Genomic DNA, 19,530 nt, shown 5'->3' with positions numbered 1-19,530 from the left:
TCTATAAATAATCCTTCCTCTGCAATCCTGCCTTGAAACTCTAATAAGGGTTTTGCAAAATGGCTTGTGGATTTTCCCCAAGGCAAAGTTACAAGGTGCAGAAATATTTTACTGACATTACCTTCGTTGTGCCTGTGCTCAGAAGCTTCCAGTGGCAACCTGTCATATCTAGTGCAGGTCATGGCAGACCACGTATTAGAGGCCAAGTCCTTGCCTTCAAAGGAATGTCTGACAGAGAAACATGAAGGTAAAGGCAGCATGCTGATATGATCTGAAATGTCAGTAGTCATGATTCTGAAGAGTAACAATATGAAGCACTAGAATTTGGTACTCTGAGAGTGTGGCTAAGGTCATAGCCAAGTGTGTTGTGTGTGTTTGTGTGTGTAATGTTTGTGTTTGTGTGATGCGTATATTTGTAAGAGTGGGGAAGGTGCTCAAATGGGGGAGGAGCAATCAAATATGTAGTCTCATTGCTAAGAAAGCATTCTGTAATACTCTCACTATAGAGTTGGATACAAAATGCCTACATTAGGAGAGCAAATGGTGGAGAAAGGAGAATAAAAGCACAATTAACAATATGGCCTATCATATCATAGAGGGCTGAATTTTCCCCCATAGGATGTGAATGTCTGCAGATGACAAAGGTGACAACTGATCGTGGAAAGAGTGGACAGGATAGGTAGAATAACTAAAGCTGTGTCTGGCTTTCTGATCAGTTGCCTTCATACTTAAGACCCTTGGTTCTCACACCCTGGGCAACCCTCCCTGTACCCTTTGCCTAACCTTAATACACATCCTCCACCTCGGGGTGGGGGTGGGAGGCTGTCAAACTGCCCTAATCTGGTCACGTAGAATTGTAAGGCTTAATTGGATAGTCAGATCCTTAACTAGATTGTGATTACCCGAGAGGATGGAATATGTCTAATATTCTTTTTGCTGTTGCTATTTTCTCTGTCCAGGCACAGCATTTGATTTTAAAACGACATATAATAATTATTATATAATGCTTTGTCTTATACTAATAAGCTTATAATATTAATTAGCACACTAGTAAGGAGGTACAATGACCATCTCTGTTATACGGAAGATACGGAGGCACAGAGAGTTTAAGTAACAAGTCCAAGGTTATGCTGCTTTTTGTCAGGGGCAAACCCCGGCAGTCTGGCCTCAGGACATTTATAATCTTAACCAATCTGTGACTCTGACTTCATTTTTGCTGAAGATAGAATTCAAAGCCTTGAACATTTTAGACAAACACTGCTCCACTGAGCTACATCTCCAGCCACAGATTTTCTTTTCTTTTTCTGTTTTTTTCTGGTGGATCCCAGGGCTTGAACTCAGGGCCTGGGCACTGTCCTTGACACTATTTGTCCTCAAAGTTAGTGCTCTACCACTTTAGCCACAACTAGCCACAACGCCACTTCTACCTTTTTTATGAGTAGTTTGTTGGAGACAAGAGTCTCCAGCCATGGATTTTTGAGACAAGCTCTCATAATCGTTTAAGCCGGCCCAGACTCACTATGTAACCCAAACTGGTCTTGAGATTTTGAGCCTCTAAACACTCGATTGCTGGAATGAGTGCCACCATGCCAGGCCCATGATCCTCTTTCAAATAGATGTACACGATTCCTAAAACGGTGGGGCTTTTGTGTGTTGTGGAAACTGTACTCAGAAAGTGAAGTGCTCTCTCAGGAGAGAAAGCTGTTCATGGGAGCATCAGAATTACAACTTCATTTTAGTCTTTACCATGACCATATAGAGAAAGAAAAAAAGAGAGAGAGATGAAGAGACACAAAACAAAAATAAACCATTCCTGTTTAAGAAACCAGTTTGGTCTCATATGATTTTTTTTTTTTCTTGGTTGAGTCAGACCTGGCAAATTCAGCTTTGTCCTTGGTTTTCCACAGCCTTAAGTCCTGTAAAAAGATTTGTTCTTAGGCCAACTCACAGCTCATGCTGACTTCTTGTTACACAATTGCTTTTGCACATTTATGGTAGGATCTTCACATCTGTTTAAGATACGCCAGATCCAGTCCAACTTCCAAAAGCAGGATTTGTGTAATAACCCCTTCATCTTAGCTGCCTAGTGATTTTATTTCTATGTCACCCATGTGGGAAAGATAACCTGGGCCCACTGAGAAAGATATATGGAAATGATTGAGTGGTCATGGGAACAGCCGCATAAGGAAAAGACAGGATCCCAGAAGGGAAGAAAGAAAATAAGAGGATGGACACTAGCAACCTGATATGACAGAGCCACTGGGGAACTGGAGGGCAGTGAGGAGCACCTGAGGAACACCGGCCCTGAAAAGGAAAGAGAAACAAGGCTAGACCAGTGGGAAGAAGGGGACAAGGGGACAAGAAATGGGAGAACGAAGAGGCAGTAGCCAGGCAGGAAAGATGAGATGAAAGGAAAAAAAAGAAAGACAGAAGGGAGGCTAGGTCAAAGAATTACTTTCAGAAGAGAAGGTAAGCCAGGGTTCTGCTTCTAACTCTCCTAACCTTTCCTCTGCCTTACAATTGTCATCTCTAAGGGGTCTTCTGATGAACCTTTGATGGAGCTTCAGGAATGTGGCAAAGAACAAGGAATGGGTGGGGAAAATCTTCACATGGCTTCATGTGGGCTATGCGTGAATGGTGAACATGGCCAATTCATTTAGTTTAGTCTTGATGGCAATGGGAAATGATGGTGACTATGAGAGTTCTCCAGCATTCTCACACATTCCCAAACATGCAACAGTCACCAATGACTGAGATATTAACAACTATTAGGACCTAGGATTATTTTTTAAGAAGTCATATTTACTATCTGCAAATTGTTCATGGGCCCATAACATAACAACATGATAAGTGCATGATACAGGTACTAAGTAGGGAAATGGAGACATAGCAGAGAGTATGTCCTTCTCCCACCAGTTCTGACATATATTCTCATTATTTAGCTTAATTGCAATTAACTAAACCTGAATTCCCAACCCCAACCCCAAATTCCAAGCCATAGCTCTTTCAAATCTAGAACTTTTCTTTTTTTTTTTTTTGCCGGTTGTGGGGCTTGAACTCTGGGCCTGGGCGCTGTCCCTCAGCTCTTCAGCTCAAGGCGAGCGCTCTACCACTTGAGCTACAGCGCCACTCCGGTTTTCTGGTGGTTTATTGGAGATAGGAGTCTCACGGTCTCTCCTGCCCGGGCTGGCTTTGAACCGCGATCCTCAGATCTCAGCCTCCTGAGTAGCTAGGATTACAGGCGTGAGCCACCAGCGCCCGGCAAATCTAGAACTTTTCAAATCTAGGTCAAATGCCATTTTCTTACTGAAGTATTTTCTCATCTTCAAACTGTTCTTTCCCAGTACTAAATATGGTGTACTAAATATGGTAGATATATAGAGAAAGCTATCTATCACCAGATTGTAAACTTCTTTGGCAGTAGGGTTGACTCATCTTTTGGTATCCTGGGTATGGAAGATTCTTAAAATGCACTCATGATAAGAAGTGAAAATTCCTTTAGATCAACTTTTAGGATGCTAGAGTCAATCCCACTTTAGGAGAAATCATTCTTTGGGCAATTGTGAGTTCTCTCTGGCATACACCAACAAGTCATTTTTAAATAACCTTTAAACCTGAACGCAACCAACTATTCTTTTCCTTTTCTCCTACATTTGGACAAAGAACAGACAAAGCAACAAGAGCAACAACAATAACAACAACAGCAAAACAAAACCCTCAAATCAATAAAATAATTTTTAATTTGGATGCTATATTTCAGTTAACTCAATATCAAAATCAGAAAAGAAAGAACTTTAGGTGCTCCTTCAATATCATAACTCAAATGAAAAAACAGATGTGAGACCTTTAAGTTCAAGGGTCTGACAAAACAGTTTCCTTTAATAAAAAAAAGAATAAGCATAGTTTAAAGAAAAATTATATAACATAGAACAAGATATACAGATAAAAAGCAATTCTTTGAGATTCAGCATATATTATCAAAAATATTTTCTCTCTTGGTCCATAGGAAATATCTTGCTTTCTAACATAACTGGTGCTGGGTACCAGTGGCTCACGCCTCTAATCCTAGCTACTCAGAGGTTGAGATCTGAGGATCATGGTTTGAAGCAAGCCTGGTCAGGAAAGTCTGTGGTACTCTTATCTCCAATAAACTACTCAAAAAAGTCAGAAGTGGCATTATGGCTCAAGTGGTGGAGCATTCACCTTGAGCAAAAGAAGCTCAGGGACAGAGCCCAGACCCAGAATTCAAGCCCCAGGACAAGGGATAAAGGAAAAAAAAAAGATAAGTGTAGTTTAAAGCTTTGATTTAATTGAATTAAAAAACTATTCAAACATCAATGGTTCTGTACAGTTGGCAATGAAAAATTATTCTAAGGTTATTCTCTAAAATATTTCAATATGTTTGGATGGCACTGGTAATTAACAGGTGTTCCTGACAGGTACAGAAATAAAATAATACATGAAGGCTCTGTTGAGAGGCATACTCACACATGTTCTTGCCCATCACAACCTAGGCAGGTGCATGGAAATCTAACATAGTTCACTCCATCTCTGCTCTGCTAGTATTGACAAAATCTTCTGCCTTTTCCCTGACCTATCCCATGCCACTGTTGTCCCAAACCCCCTGATAGACCTTCCCAGACTTACAGATGCCACAGATCAGCATGTGCATTCTCTGTCTCTGTCTCTCTCTCTCTCACACACACACACAGATACACAAGCATACAAATCAAAGCAGTAAATTTGAATTCAATTTTACTGGGTTTCAATTCTAAACAAGGGTATCAGTCTGTATATCTATATAGGTATCTGTCTACGTATGTATGTATATATGTATCATCTACTTTCCTATCATCTATCATCAGTCTTTTAGATATGTAATATGTATACATTTATCTAGCTCTTTTTCTCTGTCTAATCTTCACAAATGCTTTTTCATCACTTATATAAAAACCACCTGGTTTTGACCATTTCTTTCACTGACTGCAGAGTATAGCTTAGGAAAGTTGGTTTTCAGTAAGAGAATATCTCCATTGTTCTGGGTCCCCCTCCTCCACTTCCCAGGTCCCTCTCAAGGGCTGTGACTTTAGCTACAGAAGAGTTTAAATGCTATTTCTGCCACTTTGCATTTGTGTGGTCTGGAGGCAATCACTTAAAAGTTTCTGGCCAGTTAGTTCCTCATTTCTAAATGGAGGATGACAATACCTACTTCTTCATCGAAATGGAAGGACTTGAGATCATACAGGTCAGTGGGTGAATAGAGTTCAGTGAAGAATAGATATTATGATGGAAAGGAAGAGAAAGATGATTGTCCCACTTCTGGAATAGCTTACATGTTTCAGCATTTCTCAGCAAGGCTTAGCAGGTTTTGACTGCAAGCCTTTATATGGGGAGAATGACACTCCAGGTACAGAAAGGAAAACTAGTAGAGTCCACTAATGGTTAGTACTTAATAAGTATGAGATTCTCCTGTATGAGCTGACATATACATGGACTTATGTCCCTTCTACTCCTGCAAGAAGGACATTTCACAAGAAGGACATTTCACAGTAGTGAATTTAGCATCTTTTGAGGAGTCAAAGCCATTTTTTTCTTAGCAGGATTTGACTCCAGAAAGCAGAGTAAACAAATTCTTAAACAACTTCCCACCCCAGCAACTAATCATAGAATTTCCAGGCACAACAGCAGGCCCTGGCTATTTTCTTCCTATGGCAATTCTGGTAACTACGAGTAACCCTACAGGTCGCACAATAAATGCCCAGCTTGTTTCTAGAATCTTAGTCAGGTCACTGAGCAGAGCTGCTGTGCTGCTGAAGCTGCCAAAGTGTAAGGAAGGAGGAAGTCTCAACCTATTCCAGACATGCCATGAATGATAGGGCCATTACAGCTGCCCTAAGATGCCATACTGTTTGCGCGCTCACACACAAACACACACACACACACACACACACACCCCACAACCTGCCATATCACTCAGCAAAATAACTCCACTGAAAGCCTGAAGGCAAATGACTAATGATGAAGGTATCCCATGCATTACTGTGGTGATGACTCCACAGGCACCAATTAAACATGGAAAAGGCATGTTCAGAAGCACCGTCTGACATTTCCCAAGGAGTTGTAGTCAATGGCTAGTAAACACAGAAGTGATCGTAACTGTAAAGACATTTATCAGCTCACTCCTTGCTCCAAAGCAATAAGGGCTCATGAGGACAATGAAACTGGAAAACCTCCAAAAGAAGAGGTGAGCAAGGAAAAGTCTGCATCTGAAGCCAGTGCTATCCTTCTTCATGCATAGAAAGCAAAGATGGGGGTTGGATGAGGTCATCTTTGCAGCTACTAAAAAGGCAGACAGGATCAGGGAGTGCTTAGGAGTTTGTCTGGTGGTCGGTCTGGAGATGAACTTCAATTTCCAAGAGAGAGAAAGGATTGGCAGCCGTCCATCCCTCACTCCTTGAGTGCTTTCCAAGCATCAGCATTAAAGGACTTTGTGGGGAATATTAGGCCAAGCTTGCTGTAGTCTAAGCATCCTTCCCTAGAAACCCTGGCTTAACAACCTTTTGAGTGGAAAGAAAAACGCACCTTAACAAATCGAATGAATGTGATGTCCAGGTGGAAATGCCTGAGCAGACAGGAAGTGGCTGGAGCAGAAGTGCTTTTCAAGGCAGCAGTTCTAGCTCAGCCAGACAGACACCTGTGTTGTGTATACATAGCCCAGGCTTCAAACACCCTCACCTCATCACACCTAATGACTACCTGTGATGAGAGCTTGCAGTCTCTATTTCTGGCTTTTCCAACAACAACAAAAAAATGTATGTTCATACCCGGGTTCTGAATCTCAACCTAGTTCCTAATGCTTATCTGGTTTTGTTGTTGTTTCTTTCTCCAATATACACAAGGTCAGCTTAGAGAAAGGAAATTTTTTTTTTCAGTTTCAGTGTTGATCCTGATCTAAAATTATTAATGACTTTTATTCACAACCTACAAATAAAACCTCTACCTTTATTTTTTTTTTCTTTCAGTGAGTCAAGTAAATACCCTCTTCAGACACCCTGGCCCAACACTGGGAAGGTTAACATTCTTAGGATGAGACTATTAAGTAGACATGAACCCAACAAGACAACAGTGCAGTGATCCCATTTCCAAGAGTCCTTTCTGCTAAAGATGCAGGGTACTCATGTCTTTCAAGGAGGCTTCTTCCCTGTTAAATTTTGGTTTGGGAAGCCCAAGGGGCACAACTGACAATTATTTTCTCAACACAATAGAAAAAAAAAAAACAAAAAAACCAACCACCCACCCAACCCATTAACCACACTAAAATGGCAGAACCAAACACTGGGTTGAACAAGTCAGCACCGAGGAATACCTGGGATCGCCAGATTGGAGAGGGGGACGTCGTAGAGGTGAGGGGGGAGCGAGGCCATCCAGTCGGCATTGCAGACCTCCGACGCTGTCTTTGTCCCGCTGGGGTTGGGGGAGCAGATGGTCCCCATCCTGAATTTCCTCCTCGCTCTCCTAATAGCTAGCATCCCTCTGGTCCACACAAATCGTCCAAGGCTGAGCCTAGACGCTGTTCACTCGGTGACCATCACCAGCCCTGGACATCTCCAGGGCCACGTCCATCAACGCCAGGCTTTCCCAAACGCCTAAGGAGACGGAGGGTGGAGGGGCGGCTCCTCACCCCTACCCCGGCGCCCCGAGTCCCCACCCTCTCGGCCCAGCCCCAGCTCCACTTCCTTAATCTGCTCAGTCCCAGCTGCTTTGAAACTTCTCACGTTCCACTCCGTTGACGCGGAGAGGGAGGCCGGGACTGAGACCGGACGCGGGAAAGCCGGGGGTCCCGGGAGCGAGCCACGCCCGGAGCTACTCACACGACAGGTGCCCCCGGCCGCCGGTAGACCCGCCTCGGGGCTCCTACCCACGTGTGCGCGCCCGGCCGCGGCATCGCCAGCTCGATCGAGGCTTCCGTACGGGTCGCCGGGCTGCTCACACCCGCTGGGCCTGGCCTAACCCCTTCGTTCCCGGGCGGGTCGGCACCCACGCCCGCTCCCGCCCCGCCCCAGCCCTGGGGTCGTCTCCCGAAAGGCGCTCGGCAGCAGAGTAACCCGCGGCCGCGCTCGGACTCCCGGCAGCCCCGCCCCGCACTGCCGGGCAGATTTGCTCGGAGAGGAGGCCTGTGATTGGCCGCTGGCGCAGCGCGCTCCGATTGGCTGGCTGGCGCGCTCCGGGGCCGATCCTGCATCCCGCGCCCTCTGCTAGCTCCTCTTTTCCCTGGATGCCAACTCCCGGGCTCTCCCTGGATGCCAACTCCCCGGCTCTCCCTGGGTGCAGACAGGCAGATGCCCCTGCAGCCAGCTTCTGCAGACGAGGGAGCTCGAAGGCTTTGGCCAGTCAGACAGCTCCCGCCACCTCCCCCACCCCCGACTTTCCTATAGTCGTTACTCACAGTACGACCACAAATGTTTTCTTTCCACGCCTCCCCTCCCCAGCAATGAACACTCCCCACCCCCCAAAAGCACTACATTTTCCATAAACCACAAAAGCAAAAAAGAGCTAGGAGAGGCAGAGAAACCGAAAAATATGATGTATCTCATATAAACCATCAAGGATGGTTATATGAGATACATAAACCATATAAACCATCAAGGATGGTTTAGGTTTCCAGAATTACATAATTACGGTTCATTCACTCTACATACTATTTGGTAGCAATTCTGTGCCATGATTGCCATTTTCCAGGAGAGTCAATCGTGATACAGCCACATTGGTACTGCCCTGCTTGGAACCTTCTTTTGAATTCTTGGTCCCATTTGTTCCTTTCAGTATCCTCAATGCAGGGAGAGTCACTGCTACGTGTCCTTTTTAATGAAACACAGTCTGGGAACTTCAGGACCTGGGTTAGGCAGCAGGCACTATTTGCAAATCTCATTTTGGAATGAAAGTTTTAATTGGCCCATGTCAATATTTCTGGATCGTGTAAGTAATTAGTTTGGACTTAAAGGTGCCCTGCCTTCTGTAGGTACACAAACACATTTTCCTCCTTTCTGCAATGTGCTCTACTCATTCAAATGGTGGTGCTCAGCCATGGTGGTGAACTACAGGCTTTCTAAGGTAAGGGAACTTTGGGAATTAAAAATCACTGAACAAACATAAAAGAAAACCATAAAAAAGATCACTGAATATCTTGGCAAAGGTGCTAATGAAGAAAAAACACCATGGCCTCCATGGTAGAGCACTGAATGACTTCTAGGCCATGCGGAACCTCGGGGCCTCAGGAGGGCCTCAGGGGAAAGACAACAAAAGTAGGCCTGGACTCCAGAGGCTCATAAATGGATCTAAAGGTTAGCCGGTGTTTCAGCACCAAGTGGCTGCACTCTATTTCCAATGTCCCAAAGCCATTTTTCTAAGTGCATAATTCCTACTACATATTGCCTCTTTTTTGATATCCTGTTAAAATTTCAGCTTCAGGATTACTCCTTAAAACAAAATTTTGTATGTGTGTACTTGGAATATGTATCTATCTATCTATAGATATATGGATATATACATATGGATAGATAGATAGATGGATAGATAGATAGATAGATACTTAGACTGTATATCCAAAGGAAACCCAGAAAAGTGGCGTATTGGCATTTATTAGTTGTACACTGGTGTTTAAGTATCATTAGTATACATGCATATAATGAACCTTGATAAAACTCCCTCCTTCCATCTCTCTTTCTCACCTCCCTTCCTCTTCTTAAAACAACTTCAATGGGTCTCACTGTTCTATTTCATGGACTTACATGCATATAATGTACTCAGACCATATTTGCCCTCATTGACTTTCTCTTTCTGGCATTTCCCCCGCCCCCAAGCCTGTTTTGGTCTTTTGTCATTTTTTCTGTTTCAAATAATTGCACGAAGGAGTTTTGCCATGGTAAATCACAATTACATATATTATAATTAATTAGTCAAAACCTCTTTATCACCCTCTTTGCAGTCCTCCCATCCTTCTCTTGTTCAATAGCTTTCTGTGAATTTCCTTATGCTATCTTCATTAATGGACACTAGGTATTTTATTATTAATGCAGGTTATTCTTAACATTCATTTAAGAGGTGGAATAATTTTTATTGCCACAGGTCTTTTTTTGTCTTCTATGGAAAAATACTGTTTGGCAGCCCATTAAAAAAAGTCTATGATATTTATCATGTATGTTGATGTTTAAAGGGCACTATATTGGTCTTTTTACAAGTACTGCAGAATATTAGAAATATCATGTAGCTGTTTTGAGTCAACAAAATCTCTTCATTCTGGAAAAAATCATTCTGTGAACAAAACATCTTAAGATGTTCGTGTTCAAAGTGCCACCTTTCTGGGTTTCCTTTGGATACATATTCTAAACATACATATGTATGTATATTTCAAGCATACAAACACATATATTCTAAGTACAAAAATTTAAAGGCATTAAGGCAAACAAACGACATTCCTTAAGCAAAACCATTAAATAGGTCTGGAAGCATAGCTCAGCAAAAGAGCACCTACCTAGCAAGTGGGAAGCCGAGTTCAAATCCCAGTGCCATCATGTCTTTTCCTGTTAATGAAGGAGCATCTGAAGAAAACGTCAAATTTTGAAGACCAGAGGCATTACTAAGTGAGCGCTAAAGGGCAAAAGAAGTAGGACCACTTCAGAGCAAGTTGTTTTGCATCTAGTTCAAACTGGTAGCTAAATCACTTGATTTACCCAAAAACAGTTAAAAAGAGGGCAATACACGGTGTATTCCTGAGTCATTCCCTCCAGGACTGTTGCAGATGAGAATAGCATCTATTATAATAACACTGAGTGGCACTAAACAATGGATGTAGATGCTTCCCATTTCCCACACAAAACTGCAGGTCCTTGAGATCCACACATGGAAAATATTTCAAGGGGTCTCACAACAAGGAGAATCTCACAAGGGGAAAGTTTTAGCAAAGTTTTACTTTAGAATAACAGGTTAAAATAGGACGAGAAAAAGAAAGAAGAAACATTTCTTGCACTGAAAATGGAGGTGAAAGACATTATTATTATTATTATTACCTGTAGGCTTTATACTTCTTGAACTGAGAGATTATACCCCAAACCTTAAATGATAGCTCTGGTGAGAGATGGAATCCAGCCCCCCCCCCAAAAAAAACAAAAAACGTAAGGATGACAGGTTAGTTTCAGAACTTCCTGTTGTGAGTCAGACCTTCAATTCTCAGGTCTTTACCTGTTGTGAAGTTTATAGGTTTTAAATAACTGTAAGGAGAGAGAAGATGTAAATTATCCATTTATGTCTCCTATTCTTGGAACTTAGTATCTAAAAACAGACTTGGTGGGAAGAGGAGTTATTTGTTTTCAGCTTCTGCTTTTAATGTCTGCGTCTGGTCCTTTTTATATTACTGATTGTAATTTAGCTCTCTCCTCAGCTATAAATCCTGACACACGTGGCATGTAAGAAGTCTTCAATCAATATTTGTTGGAAAGAGAGAGATACTTGGTAAAGCAAGCTCTTTTGGGCTCAAGTGGCTTGCTTCTAAGCAATTCTTTTTTTCCATTTGTAAGGTAAAAGTTGATACTCATGAACTGGTCTGTGATGGGTCAAATATTCTATATTTCTAACAAGATTCCAGATGATTCTTATTCTGATGGATTACATTATGCTTTGACAATAGACATGTTAATAGGCAGGAGTATGTATGAAGTTCCCCCCTCTTTTCTAAGATTTCATAAAATTTCTATATCAGCTCTATTTTTTTTAAAGTTTTCTTTACAAATCCAGGTTAATAATGGTCTTAGGCTAAGAGAATGATTTCTCTGCCCTACTATGTAATAGTAAATTATCAGTGCAAAATTTCTACTTTAACTGCAAATGCTTATGAAAAATAATTCTAAAATAAAACCGAACATTCAGAATTTCAATTGTTAATAGTTATATAACAGTGACTTGTTAGATTATCCAAGAGAGAGGAGACTGGAAAAAGAAATTTTAAAGCAAATCTATGATAGTAAATCACTATAACCACATGGAATTCTTATGAAATACAAACCATTCTGGTAGGTGCTCGAGATGGAAAGAAAGTTAAATGACCCTCAGATAATGTGTGGCCCAGTTAAAAAAAAAAAGACAAATATGTGAATTACAAATTGTAATATGAGACAAAATGAAGGTATAGCATAAGCAGGCGAAAATACAATAAACAAGTATAAATTTCAGTGTAGAAAGGCCAAGGGAGGCATGAATTATTAGAGGAGGGGGCATTCAAGCTAGATCTTATATTCTGTGCTCTGGGAAGAGCTTCTGCTTGTGGAAAATGAAGGGGTGGTTGTGGTATAGAAAGGGATGTGCAGCTGAGAAAACATAAGCAAAGCTATGACAAGAGTGGTATGGCTATCGCGTTTCTTGGTTAGAGCTATGTAATTCTGTCTAGGACCTCACAGCTAGTTAGTGGCAGACCTGTGACTCCAAGTCTCTCCATTATTGGGCCAAAGGCTTTCCATTGCATGTTACCTATCATTACCATAAAGCAGGTTTAAAGCTGGTTATGTCCAAAGCATATTAAAGAGCTTGGCTTTCTTTTCCTTTCTATGAACAAAAGGGACCACTGTAGGCTTTTGAAAAGGGAACAAAGTGATTCATATTACACTATAGGAAGATTACTATCGTGGAATGGAGAATGGTTGAGGAAACAAATCTTTCAGGTTGGTCATTCAAATCAATTATCTAAGGAAGGAAAACTGAGAAAGTATGTGAAGGCCTGGTGCTAAATGTAGGTCCTTCCTTAACTCTGATTCACTTATTACTCCAAGAACCTGTAATTCTAGGACCAGAGTGGGCCTTCTGTATACCTTTGAAATGATATTTGTATCACTTGAAAAGATCATCAAACTCTTCATTCATTTTTATTCCACCCAACAAACCCCCTTTCTATGAATATCTCTACAAATTCCATTTTTTTTCTGAATTCTTTTCTAACTTCTGAGGAGCTTACTGAGTTATTACAGAATTGAATGCAACATTTGCCCTAATACAAATAGAGGCTATATTATAGTTGGAAGTTTCTGTATTTTGAAATTGATTTAATTAGTTTGAAATTCATACCATTAATGAATAAGGAGGGTTCCAGGGCTAGTGCCTTCCTGATTACCACTCAGGGAGTATGTGGCAGGCAGGAAGAACTGGGCTGGATTTTACTTGACTAAAGATACCTGGAGATCCTCAAGGAATCTATTGACTTAATGGTGTTGGATCTGAGGTCGCTTTTGACCTCCAGAGCCAAGACCTTCTGTAGCCTGACCTTCCAGGCTCTGTGCCAGAGGGAAAGGAACAGAATCAGAATCCAGGCATGTTTCACCCAGGGGCATCACCTTGAGATAAATGAGGATGTATGATGCTATGAGTTCCATTGTGATGTCTCATTCACAATATATGTATGTACGGTGTTTTTCTGCCTTTGAGGTGGGTTGGATGGGGAAGAGGATAAGGGACTGAAATGGAGATCCAGGTTATGAAAAATAGGAAGAAACCTTTGCTTTGTTTTGTGGCTTCATCTCAGCATAGTTTATTCCTAGTCATTCTCAACTTCCTTCCCCTAGTTCAAACTAAATGCTGTGTGATAGGAATAAGAGTAGAATGAATAAATGTCACCAATATGGGTGGTGCTGGGGATGTGACAGCAGCATCAATTACCTGAGGAAGAGTGACATCATTGCAACACCGGAGGGCCCATAGGAACACATGAGGACAGCCAGCACCCAGGACCTTATGTCTCTTCAATGTGTGACATACAGTCAGAACATTGGGTCCAGTTATTTTGCTATTAGGCCTAAAGCTAGAGACCTCTGTTTTGTCATTGTTCTTGTGACACATTTCCTGATTACACCCAGGTGGTGTGACTCTGAGGAACTGGATAAGACAGCAATGGAAGATTTGGCAGGAACTAGTCATGTATTATCTCATGTTTACCTGTGTTTATGGCCCCCTACTGAGACTGTGTAATGAAACAAGAATGAGAGCATCCATGGCCAGATATAGGATTGTTTTTGTCCCCCCCCAAACCCTGCCTCCCCCTCCCCCCGATTTAGAAGCTCAGTGTATTCAAGGACATCCTAATAGCTCCTCTTTCCCATATCTCTTAAATACATCAACTTTATCGACATACATAACTTTATCCACAATGCAGTGTTTACATAATATTTTTGAGAAGCACCACTAATAACTGATGGTTGCAAAATTTATTCCTTCTACCTCAGCATGTTCTATCACCTCCCTCCCTAGCCCCTTACTCCTAATAAATTGAAGGGCAAAGCCTCTGATTTCAGATGTTAGGGTGCCACCTGCTGGTTTAAAAGGCAAACTTCATACTCTCTCATACACACACACACACACACACACACACACAATTACACACATACACACACACAATTACACACACACACACACACACTTCTTCTTATTTATTTATTTTTTCTGTTTCAATTCCTCTAACATGGCTAAACCACTGGTGCCAGGACAAAAGGAGCCTATGTCAAATGCAGATTTCTGGCTCAAATGACAACCTTCCTCAGGTCTTTTGATGGTGACATTGTTTTTTGTCTTTTAAATAAGGTCCCAGAGGATTTTTATTTTTATGTCCCAAATATTTGAGTCCAATGGTTTGAAGTGTCAAACAACTTCTCATTTGGAATTTTTTTTTCTAACTATGTGATTAGAAAAGAAAATTTTGGTAGAAATAGTTGATCTTAATCTGGCAAGAAAAACGAACCACTCTGCCTTACCATTTTATTTTCTGTAGGATATCCTAGTCCAAACGTTCCTGAAATTATAGAATTACATCAATTACTAGGAGACCTTGGTCTAATATGTGCATTAGCAAGTACTCAAACATTAGTCACAAACAGAAAAATCTCTATACATTGGTTATCACTTCACACATTCAGTCATAAAAGGGAATGAATTGTTCTAAGCCACCTAACTCTGCATTTGTGGTTTCTGCCATCAGTTAGAAATACTGTGAGGTTACATCATCTGTGGAGTAAATACCATGGGAATTGAGAGCAAACATTACTATTCTCTTTCAACTATTTAAAGATAAATATTAGAAGTTGTATAAACAACTTTGACCGACAAAATAGCTCTGTTTTGAAGTCAATATGTTTTATTTTATTTAATCAATCAATCAATCAATTAATTTTTTTTTTTTGTGGTCGTGGGGCTTGAACTCTGGTCCTGGGGGCTGTTCCTTAGCTTTTCAGCTCAAGGCAAGTGCTCTACCACTTCAGCCACCATACCACTTCCATTTTTCTGGTGGTTAATTGGAGATAAGAGTCTCATGGACTTTCATGCCCCGGCTGGCTTTGAACCTCCTCAGATCTCAGCCTCCTGAGTAGCTAGGATTACAGGCGTGAGCCACCGGCTCCTGGGAAAGTCAATACATTTTAATAAACCTAAAAATAAATCTTGACTGATTATTGGTGGTACAGGTCTTTAATCCCAACGTTCAAGAAGGTGAGGCAGGAGGATCTCAAGATAAGACTAGCTTGGGCTACATAGTGAGAGCTGTCTCAAGAAAACAAAGCAAGACAAGCAAGCAGAAAGAATAAAGCGTCTTTAGTGTTCTTTCCTGTCCTATTTTCTCTGAATAGTTCCTTTCTCTGAATACTTAAGTTGTAGTCTAAGCCTTCCACCTGGTTCTTGGTCTTTTGATGCTTTTGATTTGGAAGAATCTGAATCTGCTTAATTCTCTGCAGCTAACTAATCCCTGAACTCAGCCAAATGTCTTGGTTTACTTTTACGACTGAAGCTGGTCATGGAGGCATTACCCAACAGTTAACAGGGGTTTTGTTGCTCTACCTAGGTAGTAATCATGGGTAGATGAAGAGACACTCTTCTAGTGCAGGCAATCCTGGGCCCTTGAGTGTCCAAGATAGAAGTGCTGGACAGGCAGATCCAGGGGCTTACTACACCACACTTGGAGAGCTAGGGGTCTGTTGCTTCAGGTTTCAGAAGGCAGAGGCATAGTGCTGTGGGTTTAGAGTAAATGGGAGGTTTATCACTCTGCACCTTCACCATCAACAGTCCTGGCACTTGGGAGTTATTGGAATCCATAGTGTCCAGGAACAGTAGATAGCAGAAGATAGCAATAAGCAACAGTTGGCAGTTCCACTGACACACACCTTGTGTCAGGCCTGGGACCCTCACTCCCACAGAGGTATCACAGCTTTCAGACCTAGGGTGTCTGAGACTTTTGGCCATTAAGGCTTTGAAGCTCTCTTCCAGTGACCAGTGTCCACACATTTTCATTTTCAGCTCTTCATACTCCTCACTGTCCTCATCACCGTGACTCTCTGTTGTTTCTGGCCTGACGGCTTTCTCTGGAACTCTTGAGATATGCTCTTGTAACTATTGCCTTTTCCTTACTGCTGCTGCCTTGGCTACTGCTCCTGTTCTTTTGCTACTTCTTTTATCCTCTCTTGAGGATAAAGATCAAAAGTAGGCAAGGAAAGACCAATTTACAGAAGCCATTTAGAGGGCCTAATGTTGCTACACTAGAGGCTAGCACAAGAGAGCATCTCCCAATGGACTCACAAAGTGAACTGAACAGACTGCTTACACAGCCAAAGAAGAGGCATGGCAAGTTTGTCTGCACCAATCTTGGCAGTCCTTTATGCAAATAAAGGACTATGTTTGCACCAATCATGGCAACCCAAAGGAGGGACTCTGCTTGTACCAATCACAGCAATCCAACCAATCACTGCACTCACCCACACAAATGAAGGATATTGTGTGCACCCCTCACATACCTTCTGTCGCATCATCAGGGAAAGTGCTCCTCCTCCGGCCTGCACATAAATGACTAAAGAATCATCTGGAATTCACTAATAGTTATGATGGCACAAAGTCTAGTTGTTTGAAACACTCATAGCTGGGACAGTGCCTTCAGATACTAGAGTAATGTTTTGGCAGCAAACAGCTATGTTTGCTTTGTAGCTTCCAAAAGACATACATGGAGTGTTTGAAGATGCTGGTGCTGCCTGGCTGACTGCTTGGCTAATCAACCTAAGCTCAAGGCAGCCAGGAAATAAGAGGAGGTTCTAACAGTTGCCAATTTATGAACTAAATTGACTCTTGCAAACTTGCTCCCTATTGCATCTGAAAAATATAAGGGATGCTGATAATAAAGCTTATTATTAGCCTAACAGTCACTGAAAAGCATGTAACAGTGTTCTGACAGTATTTAACTTATATCTTAGAACACATGGAAACCCTGTGGTCCTTGTAATCTGTCTAAGAGGAAGTGATAATTTATTTTAACCATCTAACTGAGACCACAGGTTCCTTTGAACAGAAGAATTAAAAGTGAAAATAAAGCTTACCCCACACATATTTTATAATAAAAAGAAGCCAGAGGGTAGGCTCTATAACAAAATAGAGAGGGAACTGAATCTCTATGACTAGAAATACTTAAGGCAAAACTGGTAAGAATGAGACCAGTAACGTGGTAGAGTGGGTTGAAGCATTTGTTGAGAGATTGAACTAGATGAGCTAGATGGCACATCAGTAATTCTGGTCCTATTCTTGTTTTTGTTTTGTTTTATTATTTGTTAGCTGTGAATACCTTGACTCTTTGCACAGATAAGGCTTTTATTTAGTTTCTCTTTTCTCACTCCAATCATTGCTTCTTTTGCTGGAACTAGGACTACTAGTGCTTCCTGTACATACATATGGACCTGAGCCTCTCAAATCATACTAATACCAGAACAGGGTCCAGCTAAGGTGTTAGGAGTCATTTTCTAGTAAAGTCTTTATATTGGTCACACATCTAAGCCTTGTGTAGATGATATGATATGCTCTGACCTCAGGGAGCCAGCCTATGAAAACATGGAGGGAAACTCTCTGAGACATATGAATGGCGTGGATAAGAAATTACTGTTGGTGCTTCTTATACCTTCACAGTGGGGAGATTGGCAGTATGCAGCCCTTGGGCAGAGCTTCTCAATCATTCTACCACAGATGATGCCCTGACCTTAGGAAAGATAAGTGTCAACTGCCTGGAGCTCCATACCCAACCACTAATCATGGCATTTCCTTCCATTTACATTCCCTATTTACACAAATCAATTTAAATTGTATTACATACGTGTCATTTGAGTAAAATAGATGATCTAAATGTACCACTTGTATTCTGTGACTTTAAGTCTTCCTAGCATGCTCTCCATATTCTTGATTGTTTATGTCCCTTTATATCAAAGTTTCAAGTTTGGGAGGAAGGTACCAAGAAGTAAATTAGGCACAAAAAAGTTTTCTTGGTTTACTCATGGACCAGTCCAGTTTAGCAAGATGGAGGATTAAAGGCAGATTTGAGGACAAATCTTGAACTAGTGTACTTTCTTGCAAACCTTAAGCAATGTGTGGCAACAGAAGATGGAGAATCAGGGTCATGGGTTACATTTCTCTTCTGTCTCCTGTAAGAGAATAAAGCACTGAAAACATCTTTTTTTTTGTCAGTTGTGGGGCTCGAATTTTGGGCCTGGGCGCTGTCCCTCTTCTCTTCAGCTCAAGGCTAGTGCTGAACCATTTGAGCCACAGCGCCCTTCCGATTTTTCTGGTGGTTTATTGGAGATAAGAGTCTCAGAGACTTTCCTGGCTGGCTGGCTATGAACCTCCATCCTCAGATCTCAGCTTCCTGAGAAGCTAGGTGTGAGCCACTGGGGCCCAGCCATCTACTTTTTTGTTGTTGTTCTTGTCCTGGAGCTTCAACTCAAGGCCTGGGTGCTGTCCTTGGATTTTTTTTCCCCTCAAAGCTACAAGACTAGTGTTCTATCACTTGAACCACAGCTCCATTTCTGATTTTTGGTGGGACTGCCCAGGCTGGCTTTGAACCTTAACCCTCCTAAGAAGCTAGGATTACAGGTGTGAGCTACCAGCATCTGTGCTTAGCCCTCTACTTTTGACTTGATAATGTTTCACTTGCAGGGCTCAACTTAGTGTTCTGGCACTGAATACACAATAGCAAAGTCAGATGACTTTTCAAGGGAAGTAAAAGAGAAATGCCCTGTGTCCCAGGTTTATGACTTTCATAGCTCTTCTGTCACCAGAAGAAATGTTTCTGCTGTTAAGATTTCAGGCCACAGTCTATCACCTAGATAGACTGGTGGTCTGTGTTTACTTACTTTAGTTTTCTTTCCAACTCTTTGGATCTTTTTTCTTCTGCAAATCTGCAGGTGCCTGTCTGGTTTTACTAATCACAGTTAAATAAAAACTGATTAGTCTAAGACATCTGCAAGATCACTCAGATTGAGGAGCTGACCTTTCCCAGAAGATTGACCTGTGAGGAGAAGAGCATTGAGAAGACCAGAGATTTAAAATGAATGCATTTGTCTACGACATGGACTTAGCCTCTCATACTTGAATAAGAGATTGTTGCGCATTCTTGACGTTTTCTCTGTTCTTAGACTCTCTCTACATTTATTTTCTCCTGTTGATTTGTGATCCATCTTTCATTCATACAATATTTAATGG

General features: G+C 41.6%; 1 protein-coding gene across 1 annotated transcript in view; it reads right to left on the bottom strand.

Annotated features, from left to right (window-relative positions):
* Plcxd2 (phosphatidylinositol specific phospholipase C X domain containing 2) overlaps positions 1-7,600 on the bottom strand; it is a 43,955-nt gene extending 36,355 nt beyond the window's left edge. Inside the window, exon 1 of the mRNA XM_042677033.1 lies at positions 7,367-7,600. Within this exon, the coding sequence (XP_042532967.1) occupies positions 7,367-7,529 (163 nt within the window). The 5' untranslated portion in view covers positions 7,530-7,600. The remainder of the gene's footprint in view (positions 1-7,366) is intronic.
* Positions 7,601-19,530: the final 11,930 nt, after the last annotated feature.

The sequence above is a fragment of the Dipodomys spectabilis genome, unplaced genomic scaffold, assembly GCF_019054845.1.
Source record: "Dipodomys spectabilis isolate Male_0828 unplaced genomic scaffold, ASM1905484v1 ptg000032l, whole genome shotgun sequence".
Taxonomy (NCBI): Eukaryota; Metazoa; Chordata; class Mammalia; order Rodentia; family Heteromyidae; genus Dipodomys; species Dipodomys spectabilis.
The sequence above is the reverse complement of the archived record's forward strand: the minus strand, read 5'-3'. Positions and strand labels throughout refer to the sequence as shown.